The following is a 20764-nucleotide window of genomic DNA, read 5'->3' on the forward strand; positions in this document are numbered from 1 at the left end:
TTTTGTGGCTAGAGCAAAAATGTTCTGCTTCTCCCATAATACCATAACCTAGGCTCATCTAATAAAATTGCATCTGGCAGCACACTCAGGGTGTGCAAAATAAAGTACTGCCTTCACGCAGCCTTTGATTAACTTACGGAACGCTCCGCCACAAGATGTGAGGAGGACTAGTAGCTTGGGTGGCTTTAAAAGGGGAGAATAGACAAACTTGCTGTTAATCATGACAGCTTAATAAATCCTTCATGTTTTGAGGTACTGTGCCTCTGAATATCAGCTGCTGAAGGCTATTTTGTTCATACTCTGCTTGTGGCCTTCTCAGAAGCATTAAATTAGCCTTTGACAGATGGATGAACAATGTGGGCCTCTGTCTTGATCCAGGAGGTCTCTTCCTATGTTCTCACATCATCTGTCTAGTTTGCATCCTAGGAACAAGTTGGGGTCTTTGCTGAATGAGATTGAGAGGCACCTGCATGGAGGGCTGTCAAAGATCATCTCGCAGTGCTACTCCTTCACGTGTAGTTGAACTTGCTTTCTGGCCTCTGGCCTTGATTTTGCAGATGGGTACTGTAGCCGAGAGCGTCTGTCCCCAGAGATTTACGAAGAATCCGAAACTGACCCTGGTGCAGAGGAGGTTTCCACGCGGATCTTCGTTGCCCTTTTCGACTACGACCCACTGACCATGTCTCCCAATCCTGATGCGGCTGAAGAGGAGCTCCCGTTTAAAGAAGGGCAGATTATCAAGGTATGGCCTATGAAGCAGAAGCGGAGCACACTCATGCAGGATTGGGGCTAGAACCAGTTATGGCTGCTACCCGTGGGGGCCAGTCTGTGAGAGCTGAAGGGGCACCAGAATGTGCAGTTAGCCAGCCCTCACTTGCCTGTTCTCCTACACACAAGTAGTACATGGGATGTCCTTGGCTGTCACGTTCCACCTTCGAATCACAGAATCATGGAATTGAAGAGTTGGAAGGGAGCCTGAGGGCAATCTAGTCTCACCCTCAACAATGCAGAAATCTCAGCTGAAGCAACCATGGCAGATAGCCTCCAAACCACTGCTTAGAAACCTCCAAGGTGTCAGGCTTCAGGGAATCAGCTTCCTTCCACCTTGGCAGCAGATAAGCAGAACAAAGGAAAAGGAGTCGTCTTGCCAGTTAGAATCTTTAATAATCACACTGAGACACAACAGAACACATCTCTCTAAAATGGCAGTGCTCACAATTAAGGTTTACTCCCCTTGCATCCCTATTAATCGACATCACTCCTACGTCTTGTAACCTTGTGCTCTCTGTGCTTTCTGTTTGGAGACTTTCTGAGGCCTTCTAGATGGGGGTGGGGAAGGAATGCTATCCAGCGACTGTAAATCTGTTAACCCTCCCTCTCCTAGCGTTTCTTCTCCTAGCTGTTCCCCATCCAGTATTTCCCAGCTTCTGCCTTCTGAACTATGCCCCTCTGCAAAACCACTGTTCCAAATCTATACTGTTCTCCTGCTCCTGGGGAGATTCGGGGTCGGAGGGAGGCGGCGGCTCCCACCATGCCTCCTCAGCACAGTGCGTGACACAAGGAAACACCTCTTCTTCCTGGTGTTTTGTCAGAATCTCCTTTGGTCTCCATGTTAGAATTCAGCAGAGGGGAGGTGTGCTGGTCCCGGGGGAAGGTTACCGTTGGCGTAGTCAAAGTCCAGTCCTGGGTCACTAGCCTGGAAACAGTTCACAAGGAGCGGGGCAAGGTCCGAAGCAGGAAGCCGGGCGGGGACAGGAACACTGGAGAGTCAGGTCTGGGTCCGGGCAGGAACAGGTACTCAACAACGACGTTGCTCCTGCAACCTGGGCCTTTATCTTCTCTGAGGCCAGGGGCAGTCCCGGCCCCCAGGAGACCCGCCTCTCCTGGCCTTAAGGCGAGCACTCCTCCTGGGAGAAACCAGTTCCCTTCACCTCTCTGCCCTGAGCCTCTGCAGTTCAGGAGAGCCTGAAGGGTTACTGGGCCCAGGGGGAGACTCATCTGTAGGTACTGAGTCCTCAACCACCTCTGGAGCCAGAGTGGATTCACCTGGTGCCTGCTCCTGAGGATCCGGCACAGGTGCAGGCGCTTCAGAATCAAGGCCCTGCCCCAGTTCAGCCGGCCCTGGAGGCGGGGACTCCTGTGCAGACTGGGATTCCTCCGGTTCAGCCTCTGAATCAGATTCCCAGGCCATCACAGGAGGAGGATGTTGGTGTTGGGGCAGGACTAGAATTAGTAGAGGTTGAGGGAACTTTTTGTGGTGGACTTGTAAAAGGGTAAAAGAGTATTGGGAAATGATCCATAACAAATTGAAATAAATGTTTAAAAGTACTTTCCCCCTCAAACCAGAGTCCTTTCTGTTGGGGATAATTCAGACTGACATTCCCAGGTGTCAAAAAAGGTTATTTATGTATGCCACTACTGCGGCCCATGTTTGGTTAGCCCAAAAATGAAAAACAATTGAGGTCCCAACTAAAGAAGAATGGCAACCTAAGCTGACAGAATATGTGCAGCTTACAGACTTAACATATAGAATAAGAGAACAAGAAGAACATACGTTTAGAGAAGATTGGGAAACGTTTCTTAATATATGGGAAATGACTGTGTACAGCTGAAAACACTGGCAGCACTGAAATAGATTCAACAGTGTAAATAAGTTATGATGGTTGTAATCATGGAATACTGAATGGTATAGTTTCTGTGAAATATGCAGGGATTTATGATATGTAAAATGAACCATGGAAAAAAGAGAAGAAGGGAAGTCATTGATATCTTAAGGATGTATAAATGAGTACTTTGAATTGTAAAACAGTCATCTGCTGTTTGGGCTTCTTGCTTTCCACTCCACCAGTCGCACTGGCCGGTCCTTGGAAGGCAAAGAGACCACCAGCAGATGGTGCCAGAGCCAGCAGTAGGCAGAGCCAGCCGATTCTAGTTGTGGAACTCCCTCCCCACAGAGGTGCCTTTGCCACCTTCATTGTACAGCTTTTGGAGAATGCTGAAGATGCACTTCTTTATTCACCTGGTGTTGGACATTTGAGGTGCATGTTTATAGGACCCACCTTTTGTAATTTTAAGTTGTTTAAACAGTCTTTAATATTGTGCAGTATTGTAATGTGGGTGGCGCTATGGGTTAAACCACAGAGCCTAGGGCTTGCTGATTGGAAGGTCAGCGGTTTGAATCCCCGCAACGGGGTGAGCTCCCATTGCTCGGTCCCAGCTCCTGCCCACCTAGCAGTTCGAAAACACGTCAAAGTGCAAGTAGATAAATAGGTACTGCTCTGGCGGGAAGGTAAACAGTGTTTCTGTGCGCTGCTCTGGCGAGATGAGCGCCGCAACCCCAGAGTCATCCACAACTGGACCTAATGGTCAGGGGTCCCTTTACCTTTACCTTGGGACTTTAGGAGGAAAGCGCAGAAATTTGTTGTTGTTGTTTTTAAAAGGTTATTTATACCCCACCCAGCTGGCCGGGTTTCCCCAGCTGCTCTGGGTGCTTGCCAAAATAATAATAATAATAATAATAATAATAATAATAATAATAATAATGTGATAAAACATCAAACATTAAAAACTTCCCTAAACTGGGCTGCCTTCAGATGCCTTCTAAAAGTCAGATAGTTGTTTATTTCCTTGACAAACAAACAACGAATAACAAACAAACTTCAGAAATGCCTAACTGCTTGGTCAAACTGAGTAAGTCATTTGTTTGTTTTCTCGTCCCTCATCAACATCAGGTGTACGGCGATAAAGACGTTGATGGATTTTACCGGGGGGAAACCTGTGCGAGGCTGGGCCTTATTCCTTGCAATATGGTCTCTGAAATCCAAGCCGATGACGAAGCTATGATGGAGCAGCTTCTGAAGCAAGGGTTCCTCCCTCTGAACACCCCTGTGGAGAAAATAGGTAAGGGAGGCCACCTGTAGCTGTCACCACACCCTTGGGGCTCCGTCTGCAACAGTTGTAGAAATGCTCCCCAGTTCAGCAGTAGGCCTGCGGTCAAGCAGCATATATCTGCCCAGAATTAGATTACTGCGTAAGCCAAGGGTAGGGAACCTCTCAACCCAAGGGCCGCATTTGGTCTTGGGGGCCAAGGGCGCATTGGCAGGGCAGCAAATGCCTATTTGGCCTTTGCACATTAGACTGGTTTCTGCACGCACACCTCGCTATCTGGAGAAGTGCTAGGCATTACCCAGAGTTCAAGGACACATTCCAGCCAGGCAAAACCACTTTGGGTGCCAGGGAGGGCCTGTGAGGGGTGTGGCCTCAGGAGGAGACTACCGAGTTCCAGATAGAGAGGCCTGGGGGCTGGCCTTTGGTCTTTGGCCTTTAGGCTCCCCACTCCTGGTGAACACGAATAAGAGCTAACTCAAATAGAAATGTTTGTTCCCCCCTAGTGGGACCTTTAAAACACAACCACTGTCAACAATTCATCGGTTCAAAGATGTTGATCTTCTGAATCATTAGAGTCTGCATGGCGTATTCTGCATTGCCAAGGTTGGTCTGGGTCACCCTGCTTGTTGTTCCCATCAGAGACCCCTGCCTGCAGCTCTGAGTCATGGCCTGAATCGCACAATATTCTGGACCAGGCAGGTCATCACTGTGTAGGAAACATAAGTAGTCTTCAGAATAAGCTCAGGTTCAAAAACTAGAGAGGCAAAGGGCCGAATTAGATGTAATGTTAATTGCTTGGTAACATGCACATTCTTCAGTTATGTAAATAGCAGCTGTGGGACAGCCTGAGCTGTCTCGGGACTATGGGGGGGGGAGTTAACTTTCTGTCCTCCCCACATTGCACCCTCCCCAAGGGGACACCCAAAGGAGCTTTCCTTGGAAGACAAACAACAGCTTCCATCTATTTTTGTCAGCAGAGGTTGAAAGAAGCTGGCTGCACACATTTAAAGCACCTGACCTCCCCCCCAAATCCCGGGAACTGTAGTTCACTCCTCACAGGGATACATTCCCAGCACCCTTGGCAAACTACAGTTCCCAAAGTTCTTTTTGGCGGGAGAGCGAGCAGGAAACGTGCTTCAAATGCATGGGTTCGCTGCAGCTGCTTATTTAGAAAACAAAAAACGTGCACCTTCCATGCAGCTAATGTAGTGGCTAGTTTGGCCACAAAAACGTGCACCTTCCATGCAGCTAATGTAGTGGCTAGTTTGGCCAAGAACCTTACGTTTTTGTTGTTTTAAAGTAAGTATAATGGTTTAACTCCTTTGGTCTGAAAGGGGTTTGGAGAGATGGGTTGGAGTCTGATTTTGATCCTCTGTTGTTCATGCTGGGGTCTCCTTTGATCCTGAGGACGTGGAAAAGCAAACCAACCCCTTAAGCATGCTGGATTACACCACCCTCAGCGCAACAAGGGCTCTGTGATAAAGACAAACACATCGGGTGGCTAAAATGAACTCAGGAGGTGCTGCCTTGCTACCCATCTGGTCTCGGTCCTTGAAAGTCCACATTTTGAAAGTGCCGTACCTTCCTTCTTAACAGCTTCGTATCTTCTCTTCTTTTGTTTGTTCTTTTCCCGAAGTCAACTGCAACCGTTTCAAAGAGAGCTCACACTCTGCACACCGCAGGTCCAGAAAGTCCAAAAGAGGTCTGTGCTTAAAATCAACCAACTAACCAACCAACCCCCAACCCAACAACCTGATTCAAGCTGTTGACGAAGCAAAGTGCTTTGAGCTGGCTTGTTTGATACTCCTTTTAGGCATCCCATCAGATACTGGCAGCAGAAAGGGTGTTCCTCACCTGTAAAATGTGAGCATTCATTAGGTGCCTCTGGTCTGGTCATTGTGCAGCTCTGCTGGCTACTTTTAAGAGTTCTGAGTTAGAATCTTTTGCCCAACATTGGGCTCGAACTCACAACCCTGAGATCAAGTGCCTCGTGGAGAATGGAGTTTCATAGAGCTTTTCTCTGCCCCTAGGGGTTGGGTACACTCAAAGCTGGGCAGCAGAAGGTTTTGTTGTTCTTCTGCTGCTAAAGCCTCCCTTACCTAGGTTGTTTCTGCAGTGAGGGTAGGATGGAGTCAAGGGAGTGCTGCCTCTTCCATTTCCACTGCCTGAGGCAGCTGCCTCGCCCTGCATCATGGGTGGGCCGGCTCTGGCAGGGAAATCAATCATATGGTCTTGTAAGCAATTCTCCAGTGCTCTGGGGGTGAGGAAGTTTGGAAGCTACTGGCCTAGAATATCCCCACAGAATTCCACAGCAGAATCAGAGAATTGCAGAGCTGGAAGGGACCTCAAGGGTCACCTACCAACCCCCAGCAATGCAGGAATCACAACCAAAGGGTCCCTGACGGGTGGCCAGCCCACCTCGGTTTTAAGAAGCCTTTGGTGAAGGGACGTATAGCACCTTCCAAGGTACACCGGCCTTCATCAGACCTGTTAATGTTGGTAAGGACTCCCTGATGATAAAAAGTGTGAGATTCTTTCTGTACTACTCTGGAGATGTTGGGCAGCAGGCAAGGAGGGCAAATTAAGCCCTGAAGCTGCCTCCTTGCTGCTGCCAGAGAAGGCCTTCTACATTTTCACCAAGCACTGATCACATCCACAACCATAAGGACTAGACTTTTTTCTTTAAGTAAATGAAAATAGAGATTTCTTAGAATGTAAATAAATAAATAAATAAATAAATAAATAAATAAATAAATAATAAACAAATAAATAAATGGTTTCCAAACATGGATATTTGGAATACACACAGCCCTGGGGAAAGTCTTGAGGCTTAGCAGGTTAATCCCATATACCCCGCCAGAATCATAAGGTATAACCACCAGGATCCGTAGAACTGTGTAGGGTGGTTTTGCTGTGTGTTGTCAAGGGACTGCTGATGAAAGCAACACAAGGTATACGCACCTGTGGCTTCGTGAAACTACTTTCAATCTTCTTTTGGATCCTGGTCTGCATCTTCAAGGGAGGCAGCTCTTTCAGAGCAGGGTCAACACAAGATGCGATGAGAAAAGGAGTCTTTAAACTCGCAAACCCTCTCCTTCATTTGAGTATCCTCCTCCCAGTCCCTATTTTCCCGCATCCTTTGCACAGCTGAGACTGGTTATTTTTCTCCATCATTCATGAAAGCGCTACAACCAGCACCTTGGACCAGCTGAAATAGTGGTTCAGCTCCAGGAGAAAACAACCTGAGTTCTTGTTCCATCTTGGGGATCAGTTTTTGTGCATCTTTAAAAGGGATCTGGTGCCTCTTAAAAAGGCTATTCAAAGATGTTTAGGGCTGCCTTGACATCTGCAGGGACCAGAGCTCAGTTGCTAGCCAAACCAAGATTTCAGCTTCTTTCCAGCTGTGACTTGAGTCTCCTCCAAAGAAATGCCAGCTCCCAGGTGGTGTGGTGCGATGCTATATGTTCCTTTCTTTCTTACTAAAAAGTGTACCAATCCCAGACGTTCCTCATCCTCGATGTTCTTGGTCCATCAGACATGGAGTCCCTGTCCCAAGTTCCCTTTCATCAGTTTTCATACTGTTCCCCACTATCTCTGCTCCAAAGCATCCTTCATGAGATACTGATGCTAAACAAGCATGGTTTTCCTTTGCCAGATCCATCAGATGCAAGGACCATGCCCCATTCATGTCGTTTGGAAGGCCATTCCAGAACTTTCCCTGAGAAATGTTTTATGTTGGTGTCTAAACATTGCAGCTTTTGCTCAAACCACGTTTGCTCTTGTCGCTCATTGAGAAAATGTGTATATTTCTGGTGTAAATAATGTTTCTGTTACAGCAGAGAGTGGCATTGAAAGGTCTTGAAGGAGCCTTCGTTCTTCTACCAGGCAAAGGTGTTAAGATTAATTTAGAGGCTTAAGATGAATTTACAGCCCTGCCTTTTAGCTTCAGTTTAGTGGTAGCTTCCCACCACCATTGTTGCACCCGTGAACCACTTGTGGTTCTTTCCAGTTCTTGAAGACTACAAGCATATGTTGTAAGCTGCTATATGGGGGGCATCATCCTGGCCACTATGAAAACAGGATCCTGATATAGACTAGCCACTGGCCTGATCCAGCTCTTCTTGTGTTCCTATGTTCTTCTACCCTCTGTTGCTAAGTCAGGAGAGCAGTCCATTTGGCAAAAGTGGTTTGGATACAGATGAAACCCAGGTCCCTGACCGTCTGAACCAGCCTTTGCCAACCTTGTGCCCTCCAAAGACTGAACAGCACTATCAAAAGGCAGAGCCAACCTCAGAGTTAGAAACTATTTCATTGTGTCCATTGTAAAATCAGTGACTTGCTAGCGAACAAGGTCTCAGGTGGGGTTGCTCCCTTGTTTATGTCACAGTTGCATAGTGGTGACATATATTTAAAAGTAACTGTGATAGCTTCTCCTCCCTTTGGCTGGAACAGAAAGGAACAGAAGGAGCGGCCGTCAGCCTGCAGCATCGACCAGGAGAATGGTGGCACTATATGACTACGACCCAAGGGAGAGCTCTCCTAATGTTGACGTGGAGGTACGCGTTGAAGCAAACAAAAGCCCTTCCTTCTAACCTGATTGATACATGGATACAGAAAGAATTCAGTCCTTTGAGGGTGGAGGGGGGTAGCCAGCTGGGTGTCCGGGACTGGCTGGACACAGAGGAGTGGTGGCTGGGTGCTGAGGCGTAGGCACCAGCAGAAGCGAAGGTGAAGACTGACTTGGAAGAAGGGATCGGTGATCTGGGGGGACCTGTAACAACTGGGAGATGAGAGTCGGACGCAGGAGGGGGCTGCAGGATTGGAGAGTGAAGAGTCCAGGGTTTCCCCACCTCCTCCTGTGCCTACATCTCCTGCTCCCCTGTCTCCCAGGACCAGGAGAGGAATGAAGCAGGAGGAGCAGATTGCATGCAGGCGCAGTAGGCGCAGTCTCCATCTGCTTGCACGCAAAGATGTAAGCCCGAATTTGGGGCCTCCCTGTTGTGCCCACCCAGGAGTAGCTGAGACACGTAGGACTGTTAGACATGCCTTTTCCTGACTTGTAAGTGTACCGTATTTTTCGCTCTGTAAGATGCACTTTCCCCCTCCTAAAAAGTAAGGGGAAATGTGTGTGTGTGTTATGGAGTGAATGGAGGCTCCATGGCTTCAGGGATAGCTGCCCAAAGCCTCCGGAGTGCAGCGGGAGCTCCGTTTCTCCTGGAAGGGGCTCCATTTCTCCTGCCGCTTCGCTGAAGGGGTGCTGCGCAGAGAGGGAGAGAATTTTTTTTTCTTTTTCTCCTCCTCTAAAACTAGGTGCATCTTATGGCTGGGTGCGTCTTATAGAGTGAAAAATACGGTGCATTTGACAATAAAGAGTTAGTTCCTCACTCTGGACATTGCTTGCCTGACGGCACTTTGACACTTAGTGCCTTCCAGATGTTGCTGGAATTCCATACCCATCATCCCTGACCACTGTGTATCGTGGTTGAGGTTGGTGGGAGTTGCAACGTAAAACAAATGGAGGGCACCACATTGACTACCACAGATTTAGGGGCTGGGGGGCTGGTTTGTGCCTTCTCTGGTAAGAACTGCAGTCCAAAATAATCATGGCACTTACACTGGAAGCACCAGGGAGACCAGTGTTCTTCTAGGTGCTGTTAAACTCCAGTTCTCAGCCCTAGCCAGCCTTGCCAGTGGTCAGGGGCAAGGATGGGGGAGAAATCAGGTTCAGTTCACATTTTAAGCCAAGCCAATCGAATTTGCATTTCCCAATATGAGAACTGCAACACAACCCTCCTTCAAAATTTGCACCCATCCAAATTGTGTGGTGCAGTTCCCCAACCAACCAATTGGTTACAAAGTGCATAAATTTGGGGACATTGGGAAAAGATGGTGTTGTTTTCACTAACACAACAAAGCTGCATTTTTTTAGGGGAAACTCTTTTTAAGAGAAATTTGCACTGAAATGCTGAAGAATTTTCATGATTATTTTTTTTAAATCCAAAACCAACCTCAGATTGCTCCAAAAAAGTGTGCAGAACTGAATTTAAGATTTTTTTAAAAAAAGAACTTGCTCCTATTAAAATGAATTCCTACCCAAAATCACTTCCTTATGACCAGGTATAGCATAAGGCATAGACTTCAACAGGTTTCAGATCAGGGACTCACCTGCAACATCCACCTAACACCATGGAACCAACTTTTAATGTCTTGCCAAAAACATGAAGAGAGAGTTGGTACACCAGCATGAGAAAAACTCTCCCTTAGAATTTCTTCTTCTACACAGACATTAAAATTAAAGGAGCTCCTTCTGCCAGTGCATCTCATCTGCTCCCTCTTTCTCTTTTCCCTCTTTTCTTTAAAAGTATACTAAACAGAAAAGGGAAAGATGGAACCTGGGGTTTTCTGCCTGCAACGCAGATGCTGTGCTATTTAGTTCTATCCCATGTCTGTTCTGACATTCATCCTCCTCCCCTCGTGCGTATATGTGCTTGCTAGTTCAGGGTTGCACTTTGTGCATCTGATGAAGTGAAACTCTGGCCTGCAACAGCTCACGCCAGAATAAAGCTTAGTTTTTAAAGGAACCCCAAGACTCGTCCTGTTGTTTGCTGCATTAGACTAATGTAAAAAGACTTCTCTAAATAGTGGCAGCAGGAGATACAGTCACCTCACCAATAATAAACAGAGGTGCTGCTAGATATCCATAATTTATTATTATTATTATTATCATTATTATTAGTATTAGTAGTAGTAGTAGTAGTAGTATACCGCCCTATACCCAAAGGTCTCAGGGTGGTTCACAAAAAAAGATCACAGTATATAAAATAAAAATAAGAGCAGTAACCCAATAATACTCCCCCCAAAAGAGCCACATTTTAAAAGGGTATGGGCTGTTGATCAGGTCAACCAAAGGCCTGGTTAAAAAGGAACGTTTTTGCCTGGTGTCTAAAGGTGTATAATGAAGGCACCAGGCAAACTTCTCTGGGGAGAGCATTCCACAAACGGGGAAGCCCCTGCAGAGAAGGTCCGTTCTTGTGTTGCCACCCTCTGGACCTCTCAAGGAGGCAGCACACAAAGTAGGGTCCCAGAAGATGATCTCAGGGTCTGGGTAGGTTCATATGGAAAGAAGCGATCCTTGACGCAGCGTCAAAAACTGAACCCTGCTTTGCAAAACCTGGTGATGCCGTCCTTTATTCTCTTTCCACAGGCTGAGCTAACATTTTGTACAGGAGACATTATAACAGTCATTGGAGAAATTGATGAAGATGGCTTTTATTATGTAAGTGTCCTGTTTATTTCTTTCCACTACTCTGTTCCAGTTGCAGTATCGCGTCCGTTCATTGGCTGCAAACCCTCAGGGCGTTGCAAGCCAAGAACAGCCTTTTTTTTCTTTTTCTTTTCAAGAGTGCCCCTGGAACCAGAGAGCCAAGCCTGCCTTTCTATACACCAGCAAGAGCAGACTAGTTAGGCTCTTTTTACAATCAAGGCCCCAGATACAAAAACAAGAAGCACCCCCTCTACAGTTCAAATCCAGCAGGAACTCGTAGAACAGAGCGGAAACAGCTGCAAATACCAGAAGACAGCAAACACACCTACTCTGTCAGGTCTAATAAAAGAGCCAAGTTTCAGCCTGGTGCCCTGAATGACCCAACTTTCAGGGCTTGCTTGAGAAGCCTCCTTGGCGGAAGGCATCCCACATGGTGGATCCCAAAACTAGAGAGGCCCTGCTCCTTAGATCTGTGTCTTGGTTCCCTGAGATACCCCAGGGTTTGCTTCCTTTGGGATGAGGCAGAGCAGAGACCATGGCATCTCTAGGATATGTGGTTTATTTACACATATACAGTGGTGCCTCGCAAGACGAAATTAATCCGTTCCACGAGTCTCTTCGTCTTGCGGTTGTTTCGTCTTGCGAAGCACGGCTATTAGCGGCTTAGCGGTTTAGCGGCTATTAGTGGCTTAGCAGCTTAGCAGCAATTAACGGCTTAGCGGCTATTAACGGCTTAGTGGCTTAAAGAAAAAGGAAACAAACTCGCAAGAACTCGCACGACGTTTCGTCTTGCGAAGCAAGCCCATAGGGAAATTCGTCTTGCGGAACGACTCAAAAAACGGAAAACTCTTTCGTCTTGCGCGTTTTTCGTCTTGCGAGGCATTCGTCTTGCGAGGTACCACTGTATACAACCTGAGCCTATGATGGAGAGGTTCACATCAGCACCCCAAAAAGGTCTTGTTTTTCCCAGAGCCCGCAGCCTTGGGTTCAAACAGAAATCAATCATGGCACTCTCTCCTGCTTCCCAGCTTGCTAATTTGCTTCCAGCTCACATCAACTACTCTCCACTGTCCTTTTAACTATCCTAGTTGAGACAGCCACCCATTTGTCCTCTGACACAGGTCCACTTCCTTTGTTCCCTTATTGGCCCATTACCAGGAAACTAGCATGGTTGTTTCAGGAATTTGGAAGTGATTTTGCTGGATCCAGCAATTAGGAGGATCTCAGTATATACACAACCCTGAATTTGGAGGTGCACACTGAGCCAAGGTCTGATATTTACACAAGGGGATACATATCCTAGAGAAGTAGCTTCAAGGTAGAGTAGCAAACTAGTGAGTTAGTCACGGTACTTCAGTAATCTACCCATTTGATTATCTGCCGCTTTTAACTTTCTATATTATTTCCCTTTTCATATGGATCTTCTGTGATTCACTGTGGTTTGCTCATCAGTGAGAAAGTAGTGTTAATGGTTCACATGGCTCTGAAAACCTTGATTCTAACTAAGGATTGCTAGTTTATCACTGGGGGATCAAGGAAAAAGGGAAGCAGGAACACTCCATGCCAGCTGGTCATTACAATTTGAAATTAGGGCTGGGAGGGAAAGTAGGTTTGGTTTATGTTTTCATATGAACCTACCTACTTCACAGTTCCTAAAACAACCCACAAATCAAAAGTACACTTTTTCAAATTTTGCCACGCAGTCCTCTAACAAAATGAATGGATATCCTGTTATAGATGCTTTAGTTGAGATTCCTGACTTGCAGAGGATTGCACTAGATACCTCTTGGGTCCTTTCCAACTCTTAAGAGTCCATGAAAATTAAAATGCATATACGAGCAAAGATGCTCATAAAATGCAAAAAAGGGAAGTATCTATTGCAAGAATGGCATACCAAAATGCTGGATTTTCACGAGGACTTTAAAAAAATGTAAACCAATGCAGAAATGTGGAGAACAGGGCTTAACACTGGGGGAAATGGGAAACCGAAAAGGTCAGATTCATGTATCCCTACTTATAACTAACAACCAATACCTACTTTTCCTTGCTTCTCGCTCCCTTTTGGTACATTTCCCTTTTGGTCCGTGTCTTTGACCTTGTAAACCTGACTGTCTGTCAGCTATTTTGGAAACCATTTTTGGAATTTGCAGATTTTTTTTTGGCAAGGAAGATTTCTTTAATATGGATTACCACTTCCCACCTCACCCGCTTACATTCCAGGGCGAACTTAATGGCCAGAAGGGTTTGGTTCCTTCAAACTTTCTTGAAGAAGTGCCTGATGATGTAGACGTCTACTTGTCTGATGCCCCAGCACGATATACTCAAGATACGCCAATACGTACGAAAGCAAAAAGGGTAAGCAAGCATTGAAAAACAAAAACACATTTATTTATTTATTGGTTCTGTTTCCTCTCCCCCCCCCCCCCATATTTCATATCAGATTTAGTTATGAGTATCATCTGTCAACATTTTTAAAATCCATTTTTTTGTTTTTAGGACATGCTGCGGGGGAAATGCCAATAAACACAGAAATAACTTGTTCTTCCACTAGTGTGTATAATAGTATCACGAACATTTAGCTACGAACCATTCATTTTGTGTTTGGTTCATTGCAATGCAAGCTTAGCTTTTCAAGCATTTTTTCTGCCTTGCAATTATTTAACAGCTGCAGAATATAGGTATGCTATAGTGTTAAATGCAACACAGAACAAGGGGGTGGGGGGGGGAGGGAAGGGACATGCTCCAGCAAGCTTGCGTAGACCATAAACTCAAACCATTCAAAATCCTCACCCCAACCCCGCTGCCAGCAAGTATCCCACAAAGGTGCCCATCTCTGAAAAGTATTCATGTGTAGTATCTCACTTCTGTCTTCTCTCATCACTGCAGTTTTTATATATTATATTTTATGTATATTTTTATTTCTTTGCTCATCTGCTTGGGAACAGAAGAAGAGTGTTCATTTCACACCTTAAAAAAAGGCAATGTAGCCTTCACGTAAGTGAGCAACTGAAGATACCAGTAAAAATATCAATTCAAGCTAGCTGGCATTATCTAATGCAGCCGTCTTAGCACCTAAATGTGCAGAGAGAGAAATATGTCTCCAAAACCATTAGCCCTGGTTGGTTGCAGACTTTCCTTCGATGTACTTTTTCCCCCTCCTTTTTATTTTTCTAAAAAAAATAAATTCTCAACTTCTAGGGTCTATATAGTCATAAAATGTCAACAGAATTGACTTATCTCACTGTTTTCTTCCTCCTTGTATTCAGGGCTCATGTTCTTAAAAAAAAAAAGTTTTAACATTTGGAACATATTTCTTACTGGACGTATTGTTTGTTTGCATAAAAAAGTGTTCCTAGTGTCTAATTCCAAAGAGAAGCTGCATATTGCATTGTTAGCCGATCTGGGAGGAAAGCCCCCCACCTCCAGGAGAGGGAGGGGGGGTAAAAGCACAAAACAGACCCACCCTTGAATGATAAGTTTAACACTGTAAGCAGATCAGTATGGTAGATAAAAAGAAAGGGGTATGGTTGTATCTGAGAACACATTAACCTCAAATATCTGCTTCAACTGTTTGCCTTAAAAGTTCCTCTGCTGGTCAATGATACCCCAAGTTTGCCTATGGCAGTATCTTCTCCATAGTCATCATTCAATAAATAATAATAATAATGCAAACTCTCCAATAGCACAGTCCTACACCCATGTTTGCAAAGCACTCGGCGGCTCTTTGGTTTATCAATGCAATAACAGTTGACATAGACATGCAGCTCAAACCCATGAATGAATGCATTAGAGCTCAATATATATATGGTATCTTCAGGTGTACGTTGGGGGTGCTTCTACGAAGTGGTTCTTTTTTGTTTTCTTCATTAGACAAAGACCTTGATTTGAGATCAAAGTAAGCTTGTGACCTCTTCTCTTCAATTTCAATTCCGTTCATTAAACTGAGCCTGATCTAGATTTTCTGGATACAGTGGGGACTGCGCAAGTGTCATAGTTGCCAGAAAGAATTGGTGGCCGGCTTATAAGCATTAAGCAAGCACTGCGACTGGTGTGGTCACTCACAAGTCTTCACTCTCGAATGACTTTCATACATATCAATGCACTTTGTGCAAGTATGCTTTCCCTGTACCAGCCATTTTACAAGAAATCCTACTGTATAAAAAGTGTGTATTACTACCATCGAAGGTCAGGAAGCTTTCTTTGATTATGATTAAGGTTCATTTTAGCTTTTTTTCTTTCAACCAGTGTGCCATCTTATAAAATATGTATATACAGTATTGCTTTTCTTAAAAAAAAAAGTGTCCAATGGATCTCAAAAATTAAAGGGGGGAAAAGCCTCTGATTATATTATCTCCACAACTGGCGATTCCCTGTGGAAACTGGCTGGTGTATATATAGAACTTGGCATTTGTAGTACTTAGTGCAATTTTCTCACGTGCTCAGGGTCACCAAGAGTACCGCATTGTGAAAAGGCCATTTTAATTTGGGCCAACATCCAGTTCTGAGTCACCCGGTTAAAATAAGCAGTGCAATTTATTTTACCAAAACAAAACAAAAAACCCCACAAATTCAACCCTTCAGCTGTATATGCTGTTTTTTTCTCACTACTTTGGTAAATTAGCTAAATCTGTTGTGTGGCATACTTTAAAGGAAAAAAAAAATGGATTGTCCAAAAAAAAAAATTAACAAAAAAAAATGTTACCAACTTTCTTGTTGTTTGGCTTTCATTCAGTAAACTGTAACAATGTACCTACTAGGTTCCTCCTGAGAATACAGGTACATCACCAAGGAGAGCACCATCCCCCACAGTCCATCTCCATACGGGGTCACCTACGTCATCTGTGGGTTCTGGTAGTCCCGGGCGAGGCAGGGAACTGTCCTCGAAAAAGAAAAAGGGGCTGCTTTCCAAAGGGAAGAAACTTCTGAAAAAGCTTGGTGCAGTGAAATGATTTCGTGTTCATCTGGACAACCTATAAAGCTTCAGATCTATGTATTTTATTTTTTCTTAACAAAATAAAATGATTAAAAACTTCAAAAAAACTAGGGCTTTCATGACTATTCTGAACCTCTTTCTATAGAGAACCTGGCCATTTCCTAGCACATTCCGACATCAGCAGAAACATCTCTGACTGGTTTGGTGTCAAGTTCCTTAAATCAGATGGCAAGGAGGGGAGGGAGGGGGAAAAAATCAACGTGGCATTCTTACTAAAAAGCACAGTGTTGCCAACATGCATTTTAAATATATATATAAAGGGAAGACTGAAGGGATTGAGGAACATCACGAGAACCAACCATCTCATGACAAGGCAACTCTCTTCCAGCCAACAACTTTGGATACATTTTGGTACGTTTCCCTCCCTTAAAGTGGAGAAAGAAAATCTTGTTCTTTGATCCCTCTTCTGCCGTTTACCCACAACTTTACACATAAATGGTCTTGAAACTCCTAGTTTATTCCGCCTTGATGTTTGCCTTATTAATGCACAAATGATTTGTACTGTCTAAACTATACAGCGTATACTTTGTATGTACTGTGTATTCAACTGTCTTTCCATCTTTCACCAAGACATTGGTAATTTTAAAAGATCAAGTAATTGGTGTTGCGGACTCCGTTCAATGTCCAATGTAATTCCTGGGAGTCTGAAAGTGTTGTGCAAAGATGCATTCTTAAACATCTGTACGAGTTCTGCTAGTCAACCTCTCAAGTACATCAAAAGCCAGATTTACTGCATAAAAAAATATTCAGAGAATGCACAGTCAAGCCATTTTAAATATATATATATATATATATATTTCTGTAGGTCCTGGCACCAGTAAAGGTTTTGGTATTCCAACAGCCAGATAATTTTTCTAAAAAATAAAGTATCTTGCAATGCAGTGGAGCTGGACACCATTTTTTTGGTACTGATCTCAGAAGTATGCTAGACACAAAAGTGAGGAAGTACTACAATGAGAAAGTTGTGTTATTCACTGACCATCGCCAGCAAGAAGTTACTAAAACAGATAAAGATTGCCACGTTTGCCACTACATACTATGTCCTAATATTGGCATTGTGGTTTGGGAGGGGGGAAAAAGATTTTAAAAAGCCCTATGTAGTTGATGGCAGGCATATTTGGCTGTTACTCTTTTGTAACTTGTCCATTTGTAAATTCTTTTTACTGTTTATACATACTTTTCAGACTGCCTTTCTTTTTGTAATTGATGGAAGGTTTATAATATGAATGATCAAAGCTTTTCCCCATTGTGTCTTCAAAGAAATATAATGTAAATTCTTGTAAAATAATCTAGTGTGCTAGATTTATGAAATTAAAAGAAAAATACTGGCCTAAATTTGTGGTAAAGTATTGTGTGGGCGTGTGCATGTGTACAGTTGTTCATGTGTAAAATATTTTATATAAATAAATTTGATATTTTGTAGGTTTGTCTTTGTTGCCTCTTTATTGACAAAGTTAGGAAGGCGGCAAGCTCTTCAAGGATTCAGAAACCCCGAAGAGCCCAGTCTCTCTTCTAATACAATGCAGTCATTCTTTTTCAGAGCATCAAGAGCAGGCACAGGCAAACTTGGCCCTCCAGATGTTTTTTAGGACTACAACTCCCATCATCCCTAGCTACCAGGATCTGTGGTGAGGGATGATGGGAGTTGTAGTCCCAAAACATCCGGAGGGCCAAGTTTGCCTATGCCTGATGAAAAGATTTTGGTATAGACAGATTGCCATGCACCCCAGCTCTCTTAAGTAGTACTATACCACCCCCCAAATCATGAATGAAATCCCTCAAACAAGTCTCTCAAGAATCCATTTTCAGTCTTTCTTGAAGGAGCAAGCCTGGATGCATGTGTATACATCCAGTGAACAGTCAGGTAAGTAATTCCCACCCATCAAGGGCTAGGGACCATTTTCCTCCACACCTATGTACTGCCCTCCAACTGTAGACATTCCAAACAGACATTACGCATAAAGGTAAAGCAGACGTAATCAATGTCCACAAGCTAAGCCAGAAGCTGCTGTGTGTTGGCTGGCTGAAACAGCAGAAATAAATCCATTGAACTAAATGGTGCTTACTGCAGAGTAGACATGCGTTATTTTACTTTGACCTTGCCGTTCACAACACCTACTCAGAAATAAATCCCCTGGAACAAGGTGGTCCAACACGGAGCCCACAAGGCACCTGGCAGGGCAGGGAACTGCAAGTGGCTCCCGGGGTGCTTCTCCAGATGTGGAAAGGTGGTGGGAGGGCTCTAGGACCGTGTCTTACCCAAAGCCCGGCAAGTGCTGCCAGATTTTGAGGTGTCCTTTGGCTTGGTGCCCAGTGTGGGGGACCCAGTTGTGCTGCCCTAAACCTGGCACTACCCCCTGCCCACGAGTGCCAGGAAGGAGGGAGTGAAGGGATAGGGGGGAGAGCCACCTCCAAGTCCCGGGAGCAGCAGAGACCTGGCAGTTGGGGGCACTCATGGTCTTTGGGGTGTGTAGGTCAAGGGACGGCTGGGGACCAGAGGTGAATAAGTAGGGTAGGGAGAAACAGCAGAGATTTGGGGCCATCTGGGTAGGTAGTTGTGGAAAAGCCTGCCTCGTGGGAAAGAACAAACATAGGCTCCTGGTTTTAGATGGACATAAGTCTCTTTAAATCTCCCCCTTACCAAAGATCACACACTTAACCCAAGATTCCTGGGTTTTTCCTCATTTCCAGGCTTTGCATCTACTAATTTGTCAGGTACCCTGCGCTTGTGTATTCAATTTAACGAATATTCGTACTATTAGTTGTATATTTATATATAATTAAATAATATAACCATAATGCAAACTAACAATATTGCCTGCAGGTTCTGTGTCAAAGTACTGCTCACTTGGGTCTGAGGCTGAACCACCCTGCCCAGCTACAACTTGGTAGGCTAAATCTGTTCTGGAGGGGGCTCTTTTGCCTACAATTTCCATGAAAAAAAAAGTTATAGCTGCAGTAACATCTAAAGATGTTAATATTTTCCATTATATATGTTAATGGGGAAGAGCAGAACTTTTGTTTGTCCAATCTGACTTGCTATTTGGATGTAAATTGGATCTGTTAAAAACAGAATGGCTCCAAAACAGGTTGGACGGCTTTCGAACACTACACATACAAGACAAATCTTGTGCCCACTACATATTTTAATTGACCCCAATTATTTAATGAAGACCCCAATTATTTAATGGGGATGCGGGTGGTGCTGTGGGTTAAACCACAGAGCCTAGGACCTGGCAATCAGAAGGTTGGCGGTTTGAATCCCCGTGATGGGGGTGAGCTCCTGTTGCTCGGTCCCTGCTCCTGCCAACCTAGCAGTTTGAAAGCTCGTCAAAGTGCAAGTAGATAAATAGGTACCGCTCCAGCGGGAAGGTAAACGGCGTTTCCGTGTGCTGCTCTGGTTCTCCAGAAGCGGCTTAGTCATGTTGGCCACATGACTCAGAAGCTGTACGCCGGCTCCCTCGGCTAATAAAGCGAGATGAGCGCCACAACCCCAGAGTCGGCCATGACTGGACCTAATGATCAGGGGTCCCTTTACCTTTACTATTTAATGAAGAAACAATTGAGGACTTGGTCTTCTATTTAAGCTTACTGTGTTCACTCATCCTCCAGAATGAGAAGTACCAATAAATTCAGATTAATGTGTTAACAGTTTATTGAAATGGAATATATGGTTTGTTAGCAAGAACTATGTTGAAAAAACCAAGTACACTTTATCAAACAAAACATTAACTAAAAATTCATCTTGCTGAAGTCACAAGTAATAGCTTGACATAATACTAAGTGAAACAGCATAGCATGATGAAACAGGCGCGTGTTTTTTAAGCTCCACATTCAAGACATCTCTAAAGGGGAGAAAAATGTCTACGATACAAGTTATCTTCCCATACTGTTCTTCATCCTCTCCTGTAAGATCACAAGTAATAGAGATTCTCTGACAGCGACAAGTTAGGTTCCCTGTGTATGCTCTGACCCACAAGGAAAGCCAGCTTGTGGGCATATTGGCAGGGAGCAGGAACTCTAATAACCCCCTATGGAGAAAACAAACACATTACAGGGGGCAGGGTACAGCAAGCTGGTGCCCTCCTCTTAGGCACATCACAAACTAAAAGTTGCACTTTCAAAGGACAAATATGATGACGAGACAGGGCCTAAGATAGCACAATTATCATTAAAATGTTTATCTCATTTAAGCTGCCTCCTCCATTCCTCCTTAATGGAAATCTACCCAGAAATCTCCTTTCTGCTGCCCTCACCAACAGAAGTTAAAAATCTACAAGAATCTCAATAAATATTCTATTGAGAATGTGGCAGAGAGGTGGGACCAAGTCTCTCATGTCTCCTCTCAAAAGAATGACTGGAGAAATGTTTTACTTTCAAAGGACTTTCTTAATGAGAAATGTCATTTGGCCCCATCTGGAGAAATGCTGTTTGGTCCCAATGGATTTATGCTCACGGCTACAATGTACTACTGATGCTGGGTAATATGATTTTGTGATGGCCCCTGTGTGAGGTTCTGCAAGTAAACAGAATTTAATACATTCTCATTAGTGGCATTCAATCTATCAAAGCCACCCATAACAGGATTTCTGAGCTAGTTTGCATGTCACAATAAGCTA

At 44.4% G+C, this 20764-nt stretch overlaps 2 protein-coding genes and 1 long non-coding RNA gene across 20 annotated transcripts in view; 1 reads left to right on the forward strand and 2 right to left on the reverse strand.

Moving 5' to 3' along the window:
- LOC310834345 overlaps positions 1-12061 on the reverse strand; it is a 202671-nt gene extending 190610 nt beyond the window's left edge. Inside the window, exons 1-2 of the long non-coding RNA XR_014559209.1 lie at positions 11865-12061; positions 11721-11830 (exon numbers count right to left, since the gene is read on the reverse strand). This is a non-coding gene — a long non-coding RNA (uncharacterized lncRNA). The remainder of the gene's footprint in view (positions 1-11720; positions 11831-11864) is intronic.
- The window catches only part of RIMBP2 (RIMS binding protein 2), a 273596-nt gene extending 256029 nt beyond the window's left edge, over positions 1-17567 (forward strand). For 7 of the 18 annotated variants that reach the window (XM_083716856.1, XM_083716866.1, XM_083716873.1 and 4 more), the window contains 6 exons: positions 558-742; positions 3732-3900; positions 8341-8444; positions 11093-11164; positions 13373-13507; positions 15910-17567. In XM_083716856.1, coding sequence (XP_083572982.1) covers positions 558-742; positions 3732-3900; positions 8341-8444; positions 11093-11164; positions 13373-13507; positions 15910-16101 — 857 coding nt within the window. In that variant the 3' untranslated portion in view covers positions 16102-17567. Of the gene's footprint in view, positions 1-557; positions 743-3731; positions 3901-8340; positions 8445-11092; positions 11165-13372; positions 14337-15909 lie in introns of those variants that run through there. The other 11 variants (XM_083716868.1, XM_083716871.1, XM_083716860.1 and 8 more) reach the window with 4 other exon arrangements.
- A 2215-nt stretch (positions 17568-19782) lies between these two features.
- Positions 19783-20764, reverse strand: part of PIWIL1 (piwi like RNA-mediated gene silencing 1) — a 35819-nt gene continuing 34837 nt past the window's right edge. The window contains exon 31 of the mRNA XM_083717950.1: positions 19783-20176. Within this exon, the coding sequence (XP_083574076.1) occupies positions 20060-20176 (117 nt within the window). The 3' untranslated portion in view covers positions 19783-20059. The remainder of the gene's footprint in view (positions 20177-20764) is intronic.

Source organism: Podarcis gaigeae, assembly GCF_964106915.1.
Source record: "Podarcis gaigeae genome assembly, chromosome: 16".
In the NCBI taxonomy this organism is placed as follows: domain Eukaryota; kingdom Metazoa; phylum Chordata; class Lepidosauria; order Squamata; family Lacertidae; genus Podarcis; species Podarcis gaigeae.